The sequence below is a fragment of the Panthera tigris genome, chromosome B1 (genome assembly GCF_018350195.1).
Source record: "Panthera tigris isolate Pti1 chromosome B1, P.tigris_Pti1_mat1.1, whole genome shotgun sequence".
NCBI classification, from domain to species: Eukaryota; Metazoa; Chordata; class Mammalia; order Carnivora; family Felidae; genus Panthera; species Panthera tigris.
Window position 1 is genome coordinate 147,563,735 of NC_056663.1, and position 17,483 is coordinate 147,581,217.

Sequence of the window (17,483 nt, forward strand, 5' to 3'; positions counted from 1 at the left end):
ACTTCGTGACTGCAGTGCCTCCTACTCCAAAGAAAGCCCTCCATCTGGAACATCATCTAAGTCCTGATGTAATGCAGTTTCTGAAAGGGTCCCACTTTCTTCTCTCCCCAAAGAAGAAAAAAATTCAGTTTCAAAATACATTTAATACGTATACTTTCCAAGTCCAAGGTGGCATAACGTTACATTTCAAAGACAAATTTATCCATTTGTTTTCAGAAGTCATTATTCTCCAGGAAGAATATATTTTCTGAAACTTCAAGAAAGTTAGGTAAACTAAGAGTTTCTTCTGATACTCTCTAGTGTGTCTCCATCTATTCCATGATATGATCAGTGAAAAAGATTTGCATTTGAGGAGGCTTAGTTGAAAAAAAATTGAAACAGCTTACTGATTTCCTGGAAGAAAACAAAACACTTTTTAAATGTAGGTAAAAGCATATTGGATTGAAACATTTTTACTTGAGGTCAAAATTTCTTTTCTAGGAGTATCCATCTCAAATCATTCTTTTGCTCTTTCCAAGGACATTTGGTTCCAGAGATCTGTACATGTTAAATGATTATTTCTGCTTGTTGGTACTTAAAGAGCTTAGTTTTGCAACATTTCTTAAGTCCCATCTCAAGATAATGGCACATATGTTCACCTACTGTGCTAAATCCTATCTATTACTATGACTATTACTATAGACAGGAAGTATTACTGCTTCCAACACTAGGTTAAGAAGGTTCTGTGTCTCATCCATGATGGGTGAGTGGACAAAAGTATCATGATTGATTAACTGTGACTGCTGCGGGCCTGCGTGTGTTTGGGAGTCAGAGGGAGGTGAGAAAGGGAAAGGACAGTCTGTTTCCAAATACTCCCAGATCAGACCTAAGATAGAAAGTATGTTATGCCAGCAACTAAATGTCTCCTTTCTGGGTTGATACAATAGAATTGGTGGCCCAATAAAAATACTCCCTCACAGTACTGGAACCAACTGTGAGTGTTAGGTATAGGGGATCCCTGGTTTTATTAGGATCTGTATTTGTCGAGGCAAGACAACTCTGCTCCCACCCTGCAGATGACTTTCACAAGGCATTTTCCTGGCTCAGAGTATTTACCATTTGGCAGCCCTGTGGTGGTTTCCTGGGTAGTGTGCATGCCCCTTCGGATGCCTGCAGGGGCCGTCACTTCAAAGTCATCATCTGTGTCACTAGGAGTTGGAGAGAAGCCTTCTGAGGTTCCCTGGATGGCAGGATTCATTCCTGCTTGCCCTGCAGGAAGGATTCCATTCTGGGCATCTGGATTAGCTTGACTGTTGGGCAGGATGGATCCTGGGAACAGGGGCTGGAAAATGAGGCCTGTGAAGATTTGTGGGGCCATTGGCTGGAATGAGGAAGGGAAAATGCAAACAAAGTCAAAAGACACATTTTAATGCTGGTCAACCAGTCTTTTCTCCTTTGAGGGTAGCAAGTTGAGGTAGGAAACGCAGGACCAGAAGGGTAGAGTCAGACAAGATAATCAAGATTGGGCATTCCTTAGAGGAAATGCCTCCTTCTTTTGAGCAAGGCTGATGCTGGTTTTGTGACTACAATTCCATGTTGTATCAGAAAGGACACGTTAGAATCAAGCCAGTCATGGGAAAAGGAATAATGAAAAATTTGTTCATCTCAGGTGTACGTGGAGATAGAACTAAGGCAGAAAATCCATACTATTATGCTGGGCTTTCTCTCTGCTATTAACCTAAATTATAGTCTCTCTTTTGCCCAAAAGTTTTTAAAGTAATTTAAGATACTAAACATTAATGGAAAAATTAATCCAAGTAGTCAATCAATCCTCATCTCACGGTTGGCATCTCTTCAGGTTTCTTTTGATTTATTTTTCAAAGGCATTGGAATATTCAGTTAGAAATATTTCTCTTGTCATTTCAACCACTTCTTTATTCCTTGAGGCTACTCAACAGAATTCCTATGGATAGGTCTGTCAATGATTTGCACACTGGAAATAAATGTTGCTGCCTGCATTTATTTTTTTTCCCCTGGAAAAAATTACTGTAAGAATTTCCTCCTAAGAAAAAATAATTTAGTATAAACTGGATTTGGAGAGAATTCAGGCGGGACTTGTTCTCTGAAACCCCTTAGCTCTGATAATGTTGACATTGAGTAAGAAGGGTTGAGGGCTCATAATTAAGATACAGGTCATTTTCTTTGAGCATAGTTCTTAATTGTAAGTTTGTATAAGAATGGCCTGAGGGGGTGCCTGGGTGGCTCAGTCAGTTAAGCATTTGACTTCGGCTCAGGTCATGATCTCACAATTCATGAGTTTGAGCCCTGCGTCAGGCTATGGGCTGACAGCTCAGAGCCTGGAGCCTGCTTTGGATTCTCTGTCTCCCTCTATCTCTGCCCCTCCCCCACTCACACTATGTCTCTCTCCTTCTCAAAAATAAACAAACATTAAAAAAAAAAAAAAAGAATGGCCTGAGAAGTTTATTTAAAAGGTAATTCCTAGGCTTTATTGTTAGAGAGATTCTGATTGAGCTATTTTAGGGAAGAATCCAGAAATCTGCATTTTTTTTTTTTTTATCAACACCCTGAGTTGTTTGATTTGCGAGCCAACACTGAAGTTTTTGAAAACACTGTCTTAGATTTACCAGGTACTGAAACCAGAATTAGACTTATGGCAGATGAGAGACAGGAATAGAACACAGATGTTTTCAAGCTGGGGGTCATGGCCTCCATAGATTTGAAATAAAGAAGGCAGTAATGCCCATCATTAAAAAATAAGATAAAAAGAATAGACTATAAATTACCAAGTGCATTCTCTACAGTAAGGGTAAATACTATTTCATGAAGTGTGTCTGTGTGTGTGCATGTGTGTATGTGTGTTGTGTTAGCTGCATGAAAAATATAGCTGTTACCATGAGTTTTACTGAAAAAAAGTTTGAAAACCACTGGTATAATGGATCGAAAAATGGCTTTTGATCTGAATATACTGTTTCTTGACCTTGGGACCTAAGGTGCTTGGGTTCTTTGAGCCTCAGTCTTGTTACCTATAAAGTTGGGTTACAACTCTGTTCTTTGTGTTCTTGTGGACTGGCTGGCTCAGTCCGTAGAGCATGCAACTCTTGATCTTGGGGTTGTGAGTTCAAGTCCCACTTTGGGCATAGTTTACTTAAAAATCTGTACTTTGTCACTTGGTGTGAATTAAAGGCAATGTATGTAAAAGATCTACCAAGGTACCTGTTACACAGAATTGGCTTAATGACTGGTAGATGTGGATGTTCCATTGTTGCAGAAAAGCCCCATTACTTGATTTTATTTGTGAACAATCTAGCAAATCTCTACCTTTTTCATAATAGAAAGATTTCAAAGAAACCTGTCTTCCAAGATACTGCCTCAACTCTTAACTTCAGTGTCATGTTTAGATACCGCATTAATTCAAGTCATTTTTTTTCTGACATGACTTAAGGGGAAATGTATAGAAGTGTCTAATAATGGCAAGGTGAGTTTCATTTAGGTTCAGCCCTCTGGTTATTTCTGTGGATAGGGAAGAGTTCATCCATCACTATAAGATGCTAGAAAAAAACCATATTTTCATAAAATTAAAAATTTAAGCCAAGAAAATGAATCTTTCTTTCAATAAATATCAATATGTACATTATTATACATTGTATGACTTTTGATAATTTAGAATCCTAGATTTTAATCTATGCATTTTAAAAATATGCATTGGATTTCTGGATAGAATTGAATTTGATATCAATATAGAGAAAACAAAAGCTAAGTCAAATGAATGGAAAAGTATCTGGAGAAGGATAGTGAAATCTTCAGCTAGACAAAGGATAACTTAATGCAAGGACCTATAAAAATGTTCGGTTTATAGAAGCATGCACGAGGGTTAGCAGGTGTGGTCAAAAGAGATTGTGTGGGGACAGAAAGAAGGATTGTGATAGCAGGGAAAAGAATTTGAAATGCTAGTAATTTTATATATATATATATTTTTTTTTTATATACATTTTATATAATTATATATGTGTGTGTGTGTGTGTGTATATATATATATATATGTATATATGTATATATTTTACCAATTCTTCTGAGCTTAGGATGGTACCCTAAAAGGACAATAATAACACAAGTTATTAGACATATTTTAATATATTTGAAGCAAGATATGTATAACATAACTTAAAAACTTAAGATACTTATAAAATTTGTAAAGAGATATTTAAAAAATTTCAACAATATTTTAACTGCCTCTGTGACTTGTGTCATATAATTCAAGCTGGCACATGATATTGGACTGCTAACACTTATTATCTGAATGATGTGAAGTCTTCTGCATTTAAAAAATTATAAATGTTTCTATTATTAAGTAATACATGAACATTGGAGGAAACTTGGAAAATGTAGAAAGCAACAGAGAAAAAAAGTATAATGCCATTGTACAGAGTTGGATGGATTTTCTTCCAGATGTTTTTCACACATGTCTTTTTTCCATAATAGAAGTTATGTCATTTATATAATTTGGGTCTTACTTTTTCTTTTAATACTACATCAATAATCATTTAACCTTACTAGTGACAAAATCAAATAAATAAATATCCTTTTTGGATGGTCACAAAGTATTTGCTCTATGTTGTACCATTTACTCAAACATTTCCTTTTTGTTTAAATTTAAATTGCATCCAATGTTTTTCTCCACTACAAATATTATTATTTTGATGGATATGTTTGTAAATAAACTTTTGCCGTATTTCAGATTATTTCATTTGAATGTGTTCCTAGATGTGGAATTAAGAATTGATATGAACCAGGGGCTTGGTTAAGCATCTATCATCTCATGTCATGATCTCATGGTTCACAGGTTCAAGCCCTGCATTGGGTTCTGTGCTGACAGCTCAGAGCCTGGAGCCTGCTTTGGGTTGTGTCTCCCTCTCTCTCCCTGCCCCTCCCCTGCTCCTGCTCTGCCTATCTCTCTCTCTCTCAAAAAAAAAATATTGTTGTTAAAAGGTTGTTTTGAATACTGAGATAGTATATAACAAATAACCAGATGCCTAGAACAGTGCCTGGTGTGTAGTAAATGCTCAATAAGTGTTAGCTCATTACTATCAGTGTTCATACAGTGCAAAGTAAACAGGAAACTTGGCAACTATCTGGTGAATTGAGGCAGGATGACATATTTCACACTAAACTGATTTAAAGTAAAAATCACATTGCAAAACAATCTTACCTGGGCTCCAAGGTGTGCTACAATAACTGGCAACATCTGAAAAAGAGTGAAAAATTCAATAAAAAAAATGTTCAAAGTGGATGATATAAATATAGGGACTTTCTTAAGAGTATACAATATGCCTTGAACAAATATTTGTTACCAATGTATCAGCTACAATCATAGAGGCCCATCGAGTTGGATGGGAACTGGAACTCATCTGATGTGTAAAAAGCAGATTCAACCCAGAGGGATTTGGAAACTAGTCCAAGGCAGCACATTAAGGAGGTAGAAGTTACTAAATTGGACGAGAAAAACTAATTTTGGTCTCAAGCTATCTCCAAACTGAAAGTTATTACAAGTAATCATGAGGATAAAATGCATGTATTTCTTTTATATGGCACCTCAGAAGAGACACTAAAAAACAGATTTCTAAAATACAAAGATTTATTGAAGCAAATATATTTAGTCTCATAATGGTTACCTGGATATTTTGCTGTTAAAATAGAGCACTGGTAGAAAATGATGGATGATGTTGTTCTATAATCTTGATACCGGCAGTTCTTAGAACTGAGTGAGAAATACTTTACTGGTCACTGATAATCACACGAATGTTATTGATATGGAGAACAAAGGCAAAAGAAATGTAGATAAAATTAAATTTCCACGTAACCTGCAGCCCACTGACAAATACTTGAGGCTGGCAGAGTATGACATTCCTATAGGAACTCCCAATCTTAATGTTAATGCTTTGCTAGAGGAAAAAGCGACCTTAGCTTGACAATAGCTAGGCCTCCAGGATCCTATAAGTCTTCTTTAACATATGAAAACCTCTTGCGAACTTTTCTTTTTCTCTGCCCCTCCCAACTTAAAAGTATATAAACCAACAGCTTCTTACAATCCCCAGGACAGCCCTTTCTGCCCTCAGTCCTGTGTCCCGGTGTGGTGCTTTAAATATAACCACTTTTTTGCACCAAAAATGTCTCAAGAATTCTTTTTTGGCCATTCACTCTCAGACACCCACTTCAAATCACATCATTATGAAGTTTTAGTTGAAAAGATTTTGGTGAGGGGGTTGGCATTCTCTAGTACTCTAAGAGTTAACCTAGAGTTTGTCCAAGAGAACTAGGCTTTTAAAGTTTATTTTAATCTCTATAGAAATTCACATAGTGTCATGAAAGTTATCAAAATGGGGATTTTAATACTAACCACACCAAAGATGCAAAAGTCTTATGAAATGGACTCTTAACTTTGTTATTTCCCAAGACAGTTTGCACAGTAATACCCATAATGCCAAAAGGTACATGCATTTAAGTATATACATTTAAGAAAAAGTTGTACTGTCAATCAGATTCTTGATTACTGACAAAACAACCGAGTAATCTTCAGAATGGCAATGGGAAAGTGGGTTGAGGGGAAGGGGTGCTCAGGATTTGGAAAAAAAGCATAATTACAATTTCTTCTTTAAAGGCCAATTTGAAGGAACGAAAAGATACAAACAGGAAACCACAGATGTGTAAATAAAAAGTTTAATAAAAAATAACTTAGTTATTAACCAGTGTAACAATAAGGAGAAAACATTTTTATAAGTTTTTTGGTAGAGAAATTGTTTGAAATAAAAATAGCTAACACTTCTGAGTGTTTACTGTGTGGTAGGCACTGTTCTAAGTGTTTTATGTTTATTTGCTCATTTAATTCTTATAATAGCCCTAGGGGTAGGTTCAACTTTAATTCCTATTTTAAATCATGAGGAAAGTGAGCCACAGAGTGGTGAAGTAACTTGACCATACATGTAGTGACTAGGGAGCTGGGATTTGACCAAAGTTTTATGGTTCAGGAGTTCACTCTTTTTTTTTTTTTTTTTTAACGTTTACTTATTTATTTTGAAAGAAAGAGTGTGCATGCAAGCAGGGGAGGGAAAGAGAGAATCGCAAGTAAGTTCTGTGCTGCCAGCATGAAGCCTGATATCAGGTTAGAACCCATGAACCCTGAGATTATGACCTGAGCCGAAATCAAGAGTCAGATGTTTAACTGACTAAGCCACCCAGGCACCCCTGGCATTCTTAACCATGTTGGCTTTGGGTTGATAAATGAGAGCTGTGGACATGTGCCCAGGTTTCTGGCAGAGGATATAAGCTACTCTGCATAGGGAGAGGCAGGCTCCAAGGAGCTGGAGCAGCACAGGAAGTCAGGTATGGGGACCCTTGGTGGTGGCATATCCTGGAGACACTGAAGAATCCCTACTGAGAATGGGGATTGATTTATATTATTGCATGTTGGGAGCATGCAGTGTCAAACCCAGTCTACTGAATCTTTAGTAACTTCTGTGGTGCCTACTAATGCTTTTGACTCCAGTGGATGTTTGTTGGTGAATTTGAAGATGTACTAAATTTGACTTCAAGGTTGAAGCAGGGTGACAATTGAAACTGAAGCTGGGGAGTTAGCATATTGATTATATCAGGGGCATGTGTTAAGGAGATTCTCATTTTATTTGCCTGTCTCTAGTCTTTTTAGTCTTTCTCTAATATGTATGTAAGAAATAAGCACTGACTGATAGACAAGATACATCTCAATATTAAAAAAGAAATGTAAAAATTAGTTATGTCACAGAATTTCACAAATATGAATAAATGAAGCAGTATAGAGTTTCCTGTGTTATTTTGGGTAAATGAAAGTACAGAGAAAGTACTTAGTTGCATATGACATAAAACTTAAGTTGAGCAGCTTAAAATTATTTTGTCAGTTAAACTCAGCTTTGATTATAATTACTCATTAATTTAAGCTCGCTCTTATTAAGACCTGGAGGTGTGTGATAGGAAGATTTTAGAATATATTGGTCCATTGTTGTATTCATGTTTCATAATTTGGGAATGTGTATTAAAAGTCTTACATATTTGTATGTCTTTCGATCCCAAAATTCTGTTCCTAAGAACTGGTCATAAGAAAATAATCATTGACATGATCAAAGACTTAGTTAAAGGATATTCACTGTAATATTGTTTATAGAAGCACACATTTGGGTGAAAAAAACTCCACAATTTTTACAATATGATGGAATGCTATGCAATCATTAAAAACCATTTTATTAGTGAATATTTCAAAATACAAAGACTATTAAAAATATATTAAGTGAAGGGGGCCTAGGTGGCTAATTGGTTAAGTGTCTGACTTGATTTTGGCTCCATGATCTCATGGGTTTGTGGGATCGAGCCCCCTGTTGGGCTCTGCACTGGGCATGGAGCCTGCTTAAGATTCTCTCTGTCCCTCTCCGCCACCCCCTCTCAGAATGGATGAATAAACTTAAAAAAAAGAATTCTATCATATATGCATATATATACGTATATATATATGTATATATGCATATATATACGTATATATATATGTATATATGCATATATATACGTATATATATATGTATATATGCGTATATATGTATATATATGTATATATATGTGTGTATATATATATATATGCATTTTCTTTGAAAAATGTACAATACTCATATTTTCTTAAAAAAATCTACTTACATGTGTAGAAAAAGGACTGGAAGGTCATACCATAGAATGCTGACAGTGTTTAGTTCTGGCTGATAGGATTATGAGTGAATGTTCTTTTTCTTTTTGCTTTCTATATTTTCATAATTCTATATAACTTACATCAACTATATATGTAATACGTAAAAATCTTCTACAAAAATGAGACCATTATGTGGGAATGATAAGGGCTGAGTTCATGTGTTTATCTATGAACAACTTAGTCTAGCTGTAGAGGGATCATTGTGTTTTTCTCCAGAGTCACCAAGCTTATTTAGAGAAGTTTTAAGAAGGTAAAACTTGGACTTTGTCTGTAGGTAAAATGCAACACTTTTGACAGGAGTGATGCCCCATGTATGTCATTTATATCTTAGTGGGGGAGGGTTTTTCAGGGTTTTTCCTGAAAGCAAGTAATGATGGGAGGGGAAAAGGAACTAGAGAGTCATTGAGCACTTGAGAGGAGGCATGAAAAAAAGGGCATAAACAGGAGACTGGATTTGCTGGGAATAAACTTTATCCATCTCTTGATTTCTCTTTGGGATGATTGTGGTCACCCAGGAAGTCCTCTATGGAAAACAGCAAGCAAGAAAAGAATCCTGCTACCTCTCAGTTTCTCCCCTTATATTCTTGACTTTTCAGTCTTCTACAGCTCTTCACATTTCCCTGTTACCCGCTACAAATGTATTCTAGAGAGGGTATGGGGTTGCGTGCTTGGCTTTCCTTGTGTGTTTTCATCAAGAACCAAATTGCCAAAGATGTTCTATGTTCAATTGGACATTCCTCTGTAAATTTCTGGGTGAAATTTTCGAGAACCTTAAAAAAAATTCTTTCCTCCCCTTTAGGGTTCCACCTGATAGAAAATGCTCCCCCTTGTTGAACTGAACTCCTGTTTTGAACTTACTTGGGCTTGCAGTGGCTGTTGTGTATTCAATCCCCCCAGGGTCAGTGGGAGGGTCTGGGTACCAGGCGCCAGCCCTGCAGGAGGATTTAGCTGTAGGGCAATGAAAAAGATTGTTATTGTGTTGTTTCAGGTTGGCCATTCAAGAAACCAAAATGTATTTACCAAAGTTAAAATATGTTTAAAGGACAGGTTTGCTATGCAAATATATGTGTTTAGTATGCAGACCTGAAAACTAGTATGCAATATACTATTGCCTTAGGAATTAGGTATAGAGATGAAGTTCAAAGACTTACTTAGTGTACTAGTACAGCCATAAGGTCCAGGACTAACTTTTCCCATATTAAGTTTTCCTTTGGCATTTAACCCATTTTCTTGAGGATTACTTACGTGATTTTATCCTCACTTTCCCTTTTGGCCATAACAATGGTTCCTGGGATTTTTTGATAGCTTTCTTATAAAGACATTAATTCCTTTATAGGTATCCCCATAAAAATTGTGAAGGTCACAGTGAAATATGTAGTCTGAATGTGGTTTAATACTATGTTTCTGATCTTAACAATCAAAAAAGGAATTTATTATGTTTCCTCTCCCAGAGTAAACCATACAGGTAATCCATGAGAAGAGTGAGGATCTTTCTACCCCTTCTAGTTTTCTCTTGTCTCTAGTTTTCTCTTGTCTAGTGGTCATAGCGTTTGTGTGGGTGTGTGAACACTGTAGGGTGCAGTGAGGAAAATATGTTGGAGGAATGTGTAGAGGAGCTTGAAGGAGAGCTAAAAAGAACAAAAGCAGCAAAGACACGAAAATTTGATTAATTCTTTTAGAAACCCTCTTGCTAAGTAAAACTTTGAATGATGTACTGAAGAGTATCCAATGCTCCTACTTTTTTTTGTTCTCTTTCAACTTATCTACGATGAATGTGTGTGTGCGTGTATTTGTGGGAACACACACATGGACATTAAACATTATGTATTGCATTTAACAACGGATATTAAAGTGATATAAAAGAGTCTTACCAGCTGCAGATCTGCGCCCAGTGTGATCATCTGTGTCAGTGGTATTAGACTTAAAGAGGGGAAGACCTGCAGGGCATGGAAACTGATGTGAGACCAGAGCTTGTCTGTTGCCACCATGCTGTCCGTGCTGGATATTCTCAAGTACCTATACTCCCATTACAGGTGGATTTAGGTAGATTTAGGATGAAGGTAAATGGAGGTGAAGCTTGACTCCTTCCATGGCCCTCAGAGGTGCCCTAGCAATGTGTTGAGTTTAAAAGTGTGTCAGTGCACCTGGGTGGCACAGATGGTTAAGCACCCAACTCTTGATTCTCTGGATAAAGCCCTATCTCAGGCTTTGTGCTGTCAGTGTAGAGCCTGCTTGGCATTCTCTCTCTCTCTGCCTCTTTTTGCTCTCGTACTCTCTTTCTCAAAATAAATAAATACTAAAAAATATGTAACTTACTCTCATTTCTTATCTCATACTAAATTAAACACTTTAGTACTTAATTTCACATAGCTAATTTTGTCTTCTTTTGCTTAAACAGCATCCCCAAATTGTATAAGCTTCAGGTTCCTTAGGGAGTGAGATGGGCTCCTGACTTGAGTGTTCTCTAATGTCCACAGACTAAAAAGAGAACTTTGCACTTTGTTGTTATAGTACTATTTCACAACATTTAGAGGTAGGTAAGGAGGGATCCTTTAGAGCAGAACCAGGGTTGGATTGAGAAGGTGGAAGCCAAGAGACGATGCAGTTTTCAAAAATATTTAAATATGTTTTAAAGAAACAGATTTTACAGTGATATAAGCTTATCAGTAGCAATGGAACTTAAGAAAACTATAAGGAAATATGCAGTTATTTTTATAGATTACCTCTTAATCCCTGCTAGCTCTGGCAGATATCACATACAACTATGTCACAGTATTTCAAGGACATTGATGACCACGCTTTGTCAATAGGTGTAGCTATTGCTTTTACAGAGTTTACTATTGGTTGCTAAACAATAAGACAAAAGAAAAAGAATGAAGATATTTTGCTTTTCTTGCTCAAAAATTTCAAAAAGTTTAGTCCTTTTTGTTTTTTCTTCCCAAAAGGAAGCCTTTCTCTCTTGTTCGGGCATAAGACTATGTAAATCTTGATTTTAAATTCCCCAGTCTTAACATGTTTCCTTTGTTGGCTGCAAATGTTCTGCATTGTAGGACTCTTACCTGATTTAGCTGATGTTGGTTTAGAAGAGTTGCCTGATCTAGAGCCAGTTTTGTTGGAAGTCCCAAAGCAGGGTTGAGCTGTGTCTGCAATTAACAAATATTAGATGAGGCAGGAATGTGTCTGAGATTTTGTATCCATTTATTTCCAGGATGTTACAAGTTGTCCCAAATGCACAGATGTCTCTGGAGAAGTTTTAGTTCCCTGGAAAGTTTGGTGTGTGACAGGGGATGGAATTGTAGAGTCGAAAAATGTGAGACCTGAGAGGTGTGGTGGGGAAGGGTCTACTGTGGGGTCGGGCACATAAGTTCTTATGGTAGTTCCTAGGCTTCCTTTTCTGTAACTGCCTTCCTCCTTTTTTCAGGACATGAAAAACATAGTCTGCACCTTAACTCTGTAACATTTGCTTTTTCCCAATGTCTGAAGGTAAGCTGCCATAACTTCTACTCCGTTTTCATGAAGCTTCCTGCTTCTGTCTTGTGCCTGACAAATCATTTCATGTAATGGAGATTCAATCTCCTTCTTGGCCTCCTAGTGTATTAAGAATAACCATTTTGCAGCACCTGGATGGCTCAGTAGGTTGGGCTTCCGGCTCTTGGTTTTGGCTCAGGTCATGATCTCACGGTTCAGGGGTTTGAGCTCCTCATCAGGCTTCATGCTGATAGTGGCGAACCTGCTTGGAATTCTCTCTGTCTCCCTCTCTCTGCCACTGTTCTGTTCTCTCTTTCTCTCAAAAATAAATAAACCATAAAAAATAGCCAACGTGTAGGGGTGAAATGTCCTTGACACCCACATCATCTGGTTGTATGGTTTTGTTCTATAGACGAGGAAACTGAGGTCCACAGAAGCAAAGTTACCTGCCCAAGGTGATACGGTGAACGGCAGAGCCATCCACCAGGATCCCTGCAAGTTCTCTTAGTCCTTGAAGAAATAAATCCTTTTTCATTAGCTTCTCTGCATTCAGGTAGAAGCTCCCTGGCCAGGTTGACTCCAGTTTGCCTGTGCTCCCCGCTGCATCCCAGAGGGCAGCGTGGTATGGCCCTCCAGCGCTGCATCAGCCATTGGGTAACTTGGATATATCCTGAAGCTTCTACTGACTGGTTTCACTCTGGACTTACCCCTTCAGTTGTAAGAAGTAAGATTGTCCTTAGAGGTCCCCTTAAGCTGTAAGATTATGTAAGTGTGTTTTTCATCCCCTACAATCTATTGTCAGCATGGCAGCCAGAGTGGTTCTTTGCAAACGATAGTCTGGTTCTTTCACTTCTCTGCTCAAACTCTGCATTGACTTCTATTTTCACTCAGAGTAAAAATCAGAGACCCTACAATGATCTGAAAGTCCTCATGCCCTGGGCCTCCAGTGTCTCTCTGAACTTTCCATCCCACCCCATTTCCTTTTGCTCACTCTGCTGCTGTCTTTGGGACAGATGTTTGCTGTCTTTGGGACAGATAAGGCTCATTCTTGTCCTAAAACCTCACCTCTACCTGTTCCTTCTCTCTGCAATGTTCTTACCCTAGACATTGGCTCACTCCCTCACCTACTTCAAGTCAGTGCTTGAGTGCACTGTTTTATTGGTCAGGGTCACTTACCCTGGCCTTTCTCCTAAATATGCAACTTGTCCCATCACCAATGTGTACCCTATTCCCAAGCTTTGGATCTACTAAAAACAATCCCTAGGCTGTTTGAAATGTCCACATTTAAAAATTGATTCATTTTTATGGCTTTATGATAATTTAATAAATTCATCTACAAATAATAAAAAATACTTTGTCTATGTGTCATGATTTTTCATTTGGTAAATATCACTACTATACCTTATAGACATGTCAGTGTCACACCCCACATCCCCTGTACCACTCACACTGCTCCTGCTCTCATGTCATTGGCTGTTAGCAATCTGCATTAACCTGCATGCCACTCCTGAGTCAACCTTGCATGATAGCTGTGCTCCTGGAAAGTTTTATTTATCTTGAGTTTTTACAAGTAGTATGGTAATTTAAATACTCCATAGACACCCTATCTAGAAAAACTTTTTGGTAAATTTGTTTAAAGTGAAAAATCCATGTTTTGTAAAAGAATTACTAATTTACCTTGATTCAAATTATTTTTTTTGTGGACAGCTTCTTTAAAGAGGGATGTAGGTATATATGGAGTGAAATAAGGAGATTGGTTCTATCCTCTATCCATAAATTCACCCTGTTCATCTTCTTCATAGAAGTAATCATAGTTATAATTTATAATTTAACATTTCTTTAAAAAATATTTAATATCTACAATCCTTGTGAACACCATGAAGGGTCATGTCTTCCCCTCTGCCCTCCATTATTGTGTCTTCAACAGCTAGCACAGGATTGGGTACATAGAGAGTTTTCACTAAGTATTTGTTGATAGCATAGATGATTATAGACATGTCCAGTGAGTTCACCTATAAATGGGTTTTTTCGATTCTTCTATTTCACAGAAAATTCCTTCTAATTTTTTCTCAGTGTACATGCTCAAGCAGCTCAAATGGTCAAAGGGAAGTCCATCGAGAGATCCAAACCACCTACATGTACGTCTATAAAATATTGGAGGACAATTGAAGTATGTGTTAGAACACTGGTGCTCCTTCCTTTCAAAAAGTTGTTAAATGTGAACGTATTTTTCGGTGAAATGTTCTAAGTAAAAAATGTTAGCCACTTTGTAATATTCCCTTGCTGTTGTGCAATTTGATAACCTTTTTAGAGTTTATATACTTGCATAATTTGGTAGCCTTTTCAGAGTTTATATAGTCTACATGCTTCATGCTTCCAATCAAGAAAGTCAGAAAGTACAGTCTACCTCTTTAGTCATGAGAAAATAATCGATCGCCAAGAAAGTCTTAAATTATTTTTGGAAAGTAAAATAATTATCTACTTTGAGTAGGTATAATTTAAGCATTCCTCCCCTCTCCCCCTGGTTTCTACCCTATTGTTCTGCCAAGATAATTAAAGTTCTATGTTAGAGTGGATGCATTTTTAAAATCTAAGAATTTGAAATATGCACTAAACCGTATTAGTTTATCATTTTTCACTTTGGAAAATAAAAACAGAAAACGAAGGGAATGGGTTACAGGACAGAGCAGTTTTGATGGAATGCAGGAAGAAAGGTCTACAAGCAGAGGGTGCTGCTGAGGCTGGTTGGTAATAAAATAAACATATTGCACTTACTGGTAATGACTGAGTTGATCCTAGAAGATAAAGCAGTAGAATCATAGTCTTCATGTTTCAAAATGCTGCATATAATAACAAAATGATGTCACTCTTTCACTCTATTTTTTCCCCCTTTTCAGAGAAGATTTAAAAAAAAAAGTTCTATTTGAAATATCATCAGTTGATGTTACCTTTCTCTCCACTCAGGAAAATGTACAGGTGAAACAATATCCAAAGTCCAGTTGATTTCTCCAGTTTCTGTGTTGAATAATTTTACCCTTGGATGAGTTGTAAGTTGTAGAAGGAATTTAAACTCATTCCAGGAGGCTGGCAACTGAGACACCAATCAGGACTTAGCTGTCCGTGAAATCATTTGGTTTCTCTCATTTCCCAACACTTCATTAAGTGAGTTATTAGCTGCAGACATCATATTACCCAATGTCTACCATTTGAATAGAGGGTATTTCAGGAAGACATACCTTGTGCAATTAAAAAAAAGTGCAGACAATAAAAAAAATTACAATCCTCTTTCACTTTCATCTCCCTCCCAAATGACTTTCCAGATGTATGTTTTGTCATGTTTGTAATGTTATATGAACATATAAATCAAACATCAGAATGTACAGCTTTGTATACAGTTAGAAAGTGAGGCCTATTATACATTGCTTTGTAACTTTATTATTTAAATAATGGATGACTTCAGGTGTCAGTACGTTTAGATTTATTTCATTTATTTAATGGTTATGTTATATTATGTAACATTTCTTTTTGATGGACATTTAATCTACTTCCATTGCATTTTGTAATTATAAAAGTGGTACAATGAATATCTTTATAAAACTTGTCTTGGGGCGCCTGGGTGGCTCGGTCGGTTAAGCGTCCGACTTCGGCTCAGGTCATGATCTCACAGTCCGTGAGTTCAAGCCCCACATCGGGCTCTGTGCTGATAGCTCAGAGCCTGGAGCCTGTTTCAGATTCTGTGTCTCCCTCTCTCTCTGCCCCTCCCCTGTTCATGCTCTGCCTCTCTCTGTCTCAAAAATAAATAAACGTTAAAAAAAAAATTAAAAAAAAAAACTTGTTTCACACATGTGGGAGTATTTCTGTAGGTTTTAATCTCAGAAGTGCTGAATTAAAAGATATCTATGTTTTAAATGTTAATAGATATGGCCAAATTGTCATCCAGAAATGTTCAATTGCCTGATTTATTTTAAATGAGGAGAAAGACACTGAAACTTAAGCAAAAACACAGGTGTCCACTGAGGTTTGTTTAACAAAAAAAGAAATAAATAAGTGCTCATCATAGGTTTTCAGGGTCTCAGGCTACACTGGGAGTTTTTTGAGATGTGCCACCTCTTTAACAATATTTTTATGGAAATTGGTTGGGTCTATTCAACAACTGCCTTTTCTTTAAAGTTTTTTTAAGCTTATTCATTTTTGAGAGACAGAGAGACTGAGTGTGAACGGGGGAGGGACAGAGAGTGGGAGACACAGATTCCAAAGCAGGGTCCAGTCTCTGAGCTGTCAGCACAGAGCCTGATGTGGGGCTCAAACTCTCGAGCAGTGAGATCATGTCCTGAGTCAAAGTTGGATGCTTAACTGACTGAGCCACTCAGGCGCCAGGTGCAAATCAGTGATGAATCTGTGTTTGCCAAGATTTCACATGGGAGGCCATCTTAGATTTGGTTTGTTTTAGGGTCCAAGTGTCTGTTAATGGAAAATTGTCTGAGGCATTCCAAAGAGATTTTCTGTAGCTATTCAATTCATTACACAACTAATTTTTATTATTGTCAGATAGGGATAGGAATACTGTCTGGGAGGGAAGCACAAAAGTTAGCAGTTGTATGTATGGTAAGTGCAATAATAAGAACAATCACATGTATGAAGGACAGAAATGTTAATTTTGTTGGGGACAGAAAAGAAGAACAAGCTTAATAAGGAGGTGACTCTCAGCTGGGTTTTGAAGGATAAAAAAAAAAATTCATTAAGAACGCAAGCAGAACAGCTAAGGCAGACCAAGTGTCCAGATATGGAGGAATGATGTTATTGTTTCCTAGCACTGGAACAAAATGGAGTGAGGGTAGCAGTGGAAGACAAGGTTGGATAGACGCCTAATTGTAATCTTCCTAGCATTTTGTTTGCTTCTATTACTCATTTTGGCCCTTGGTTAGACATTATCTTATTGGGCTCCTTCATTATTTCCCAATTATATGTTTCTCTTGAATTGGATGGAGAGTCTTAGGATCTTATCTTACATTTGTTTAGTGTCTTCTATGTTAATGACATTGCAAAGCACCAGATGGTCACCACATGTCAATGAATAAATGGTAGATGTATATGCTATAGGGCTTTGAAGCAAAGTTGAGGTGAAAGAAAACTTCAGGGAAGAGATGGGGTTTTAAATGGATTTGAAGAATAAATATAATTGGTGAGACAGAGAATAGTCTGGAAAGGGGGTGAGATTGAGAGGAGCAATGGAATATAAGTGCTGACAGATGTG

The 17,483-nt window shown here is 37.2% G+C and overlaps 1 protein-coding gene across 1 annotated transcript; it reads right to left on the reverse strand.

Annotated features, from left to right (window-relative positions):
- Nucleotides 1-355: 355 nt before the first annotated feature.
- On the reverse strand, nucleotides 356-15,058 carry AMTN (amelotin). Its single transcript, XM_007086918.3, has 8 exons — nucleotides 15,005-15,058; nucleotides 11,821-11,904; nucleotides 10,633-10,698; nucleotides 9,620-9,709; nucleotides 5,207-5,242; nucleotides 4,062-4,088; nucleotides 1,096-1,360; nucleotides 356-393 (listed from the first exon to the last, which is right to left on the reverse strand). The coding sequence occupies exons 1-8, from the start codon at nucleotides 15,056-15,058 to the stop codon at nucleotides 383-385; spliced, it is 633 nt and encodes a 210-aa protein (XP_007086980.2). The 3' UTR covers nucleotides 356-382.
- Nucleotides 15,059-17,483: the final 2,425 nt, after the last annotated feature.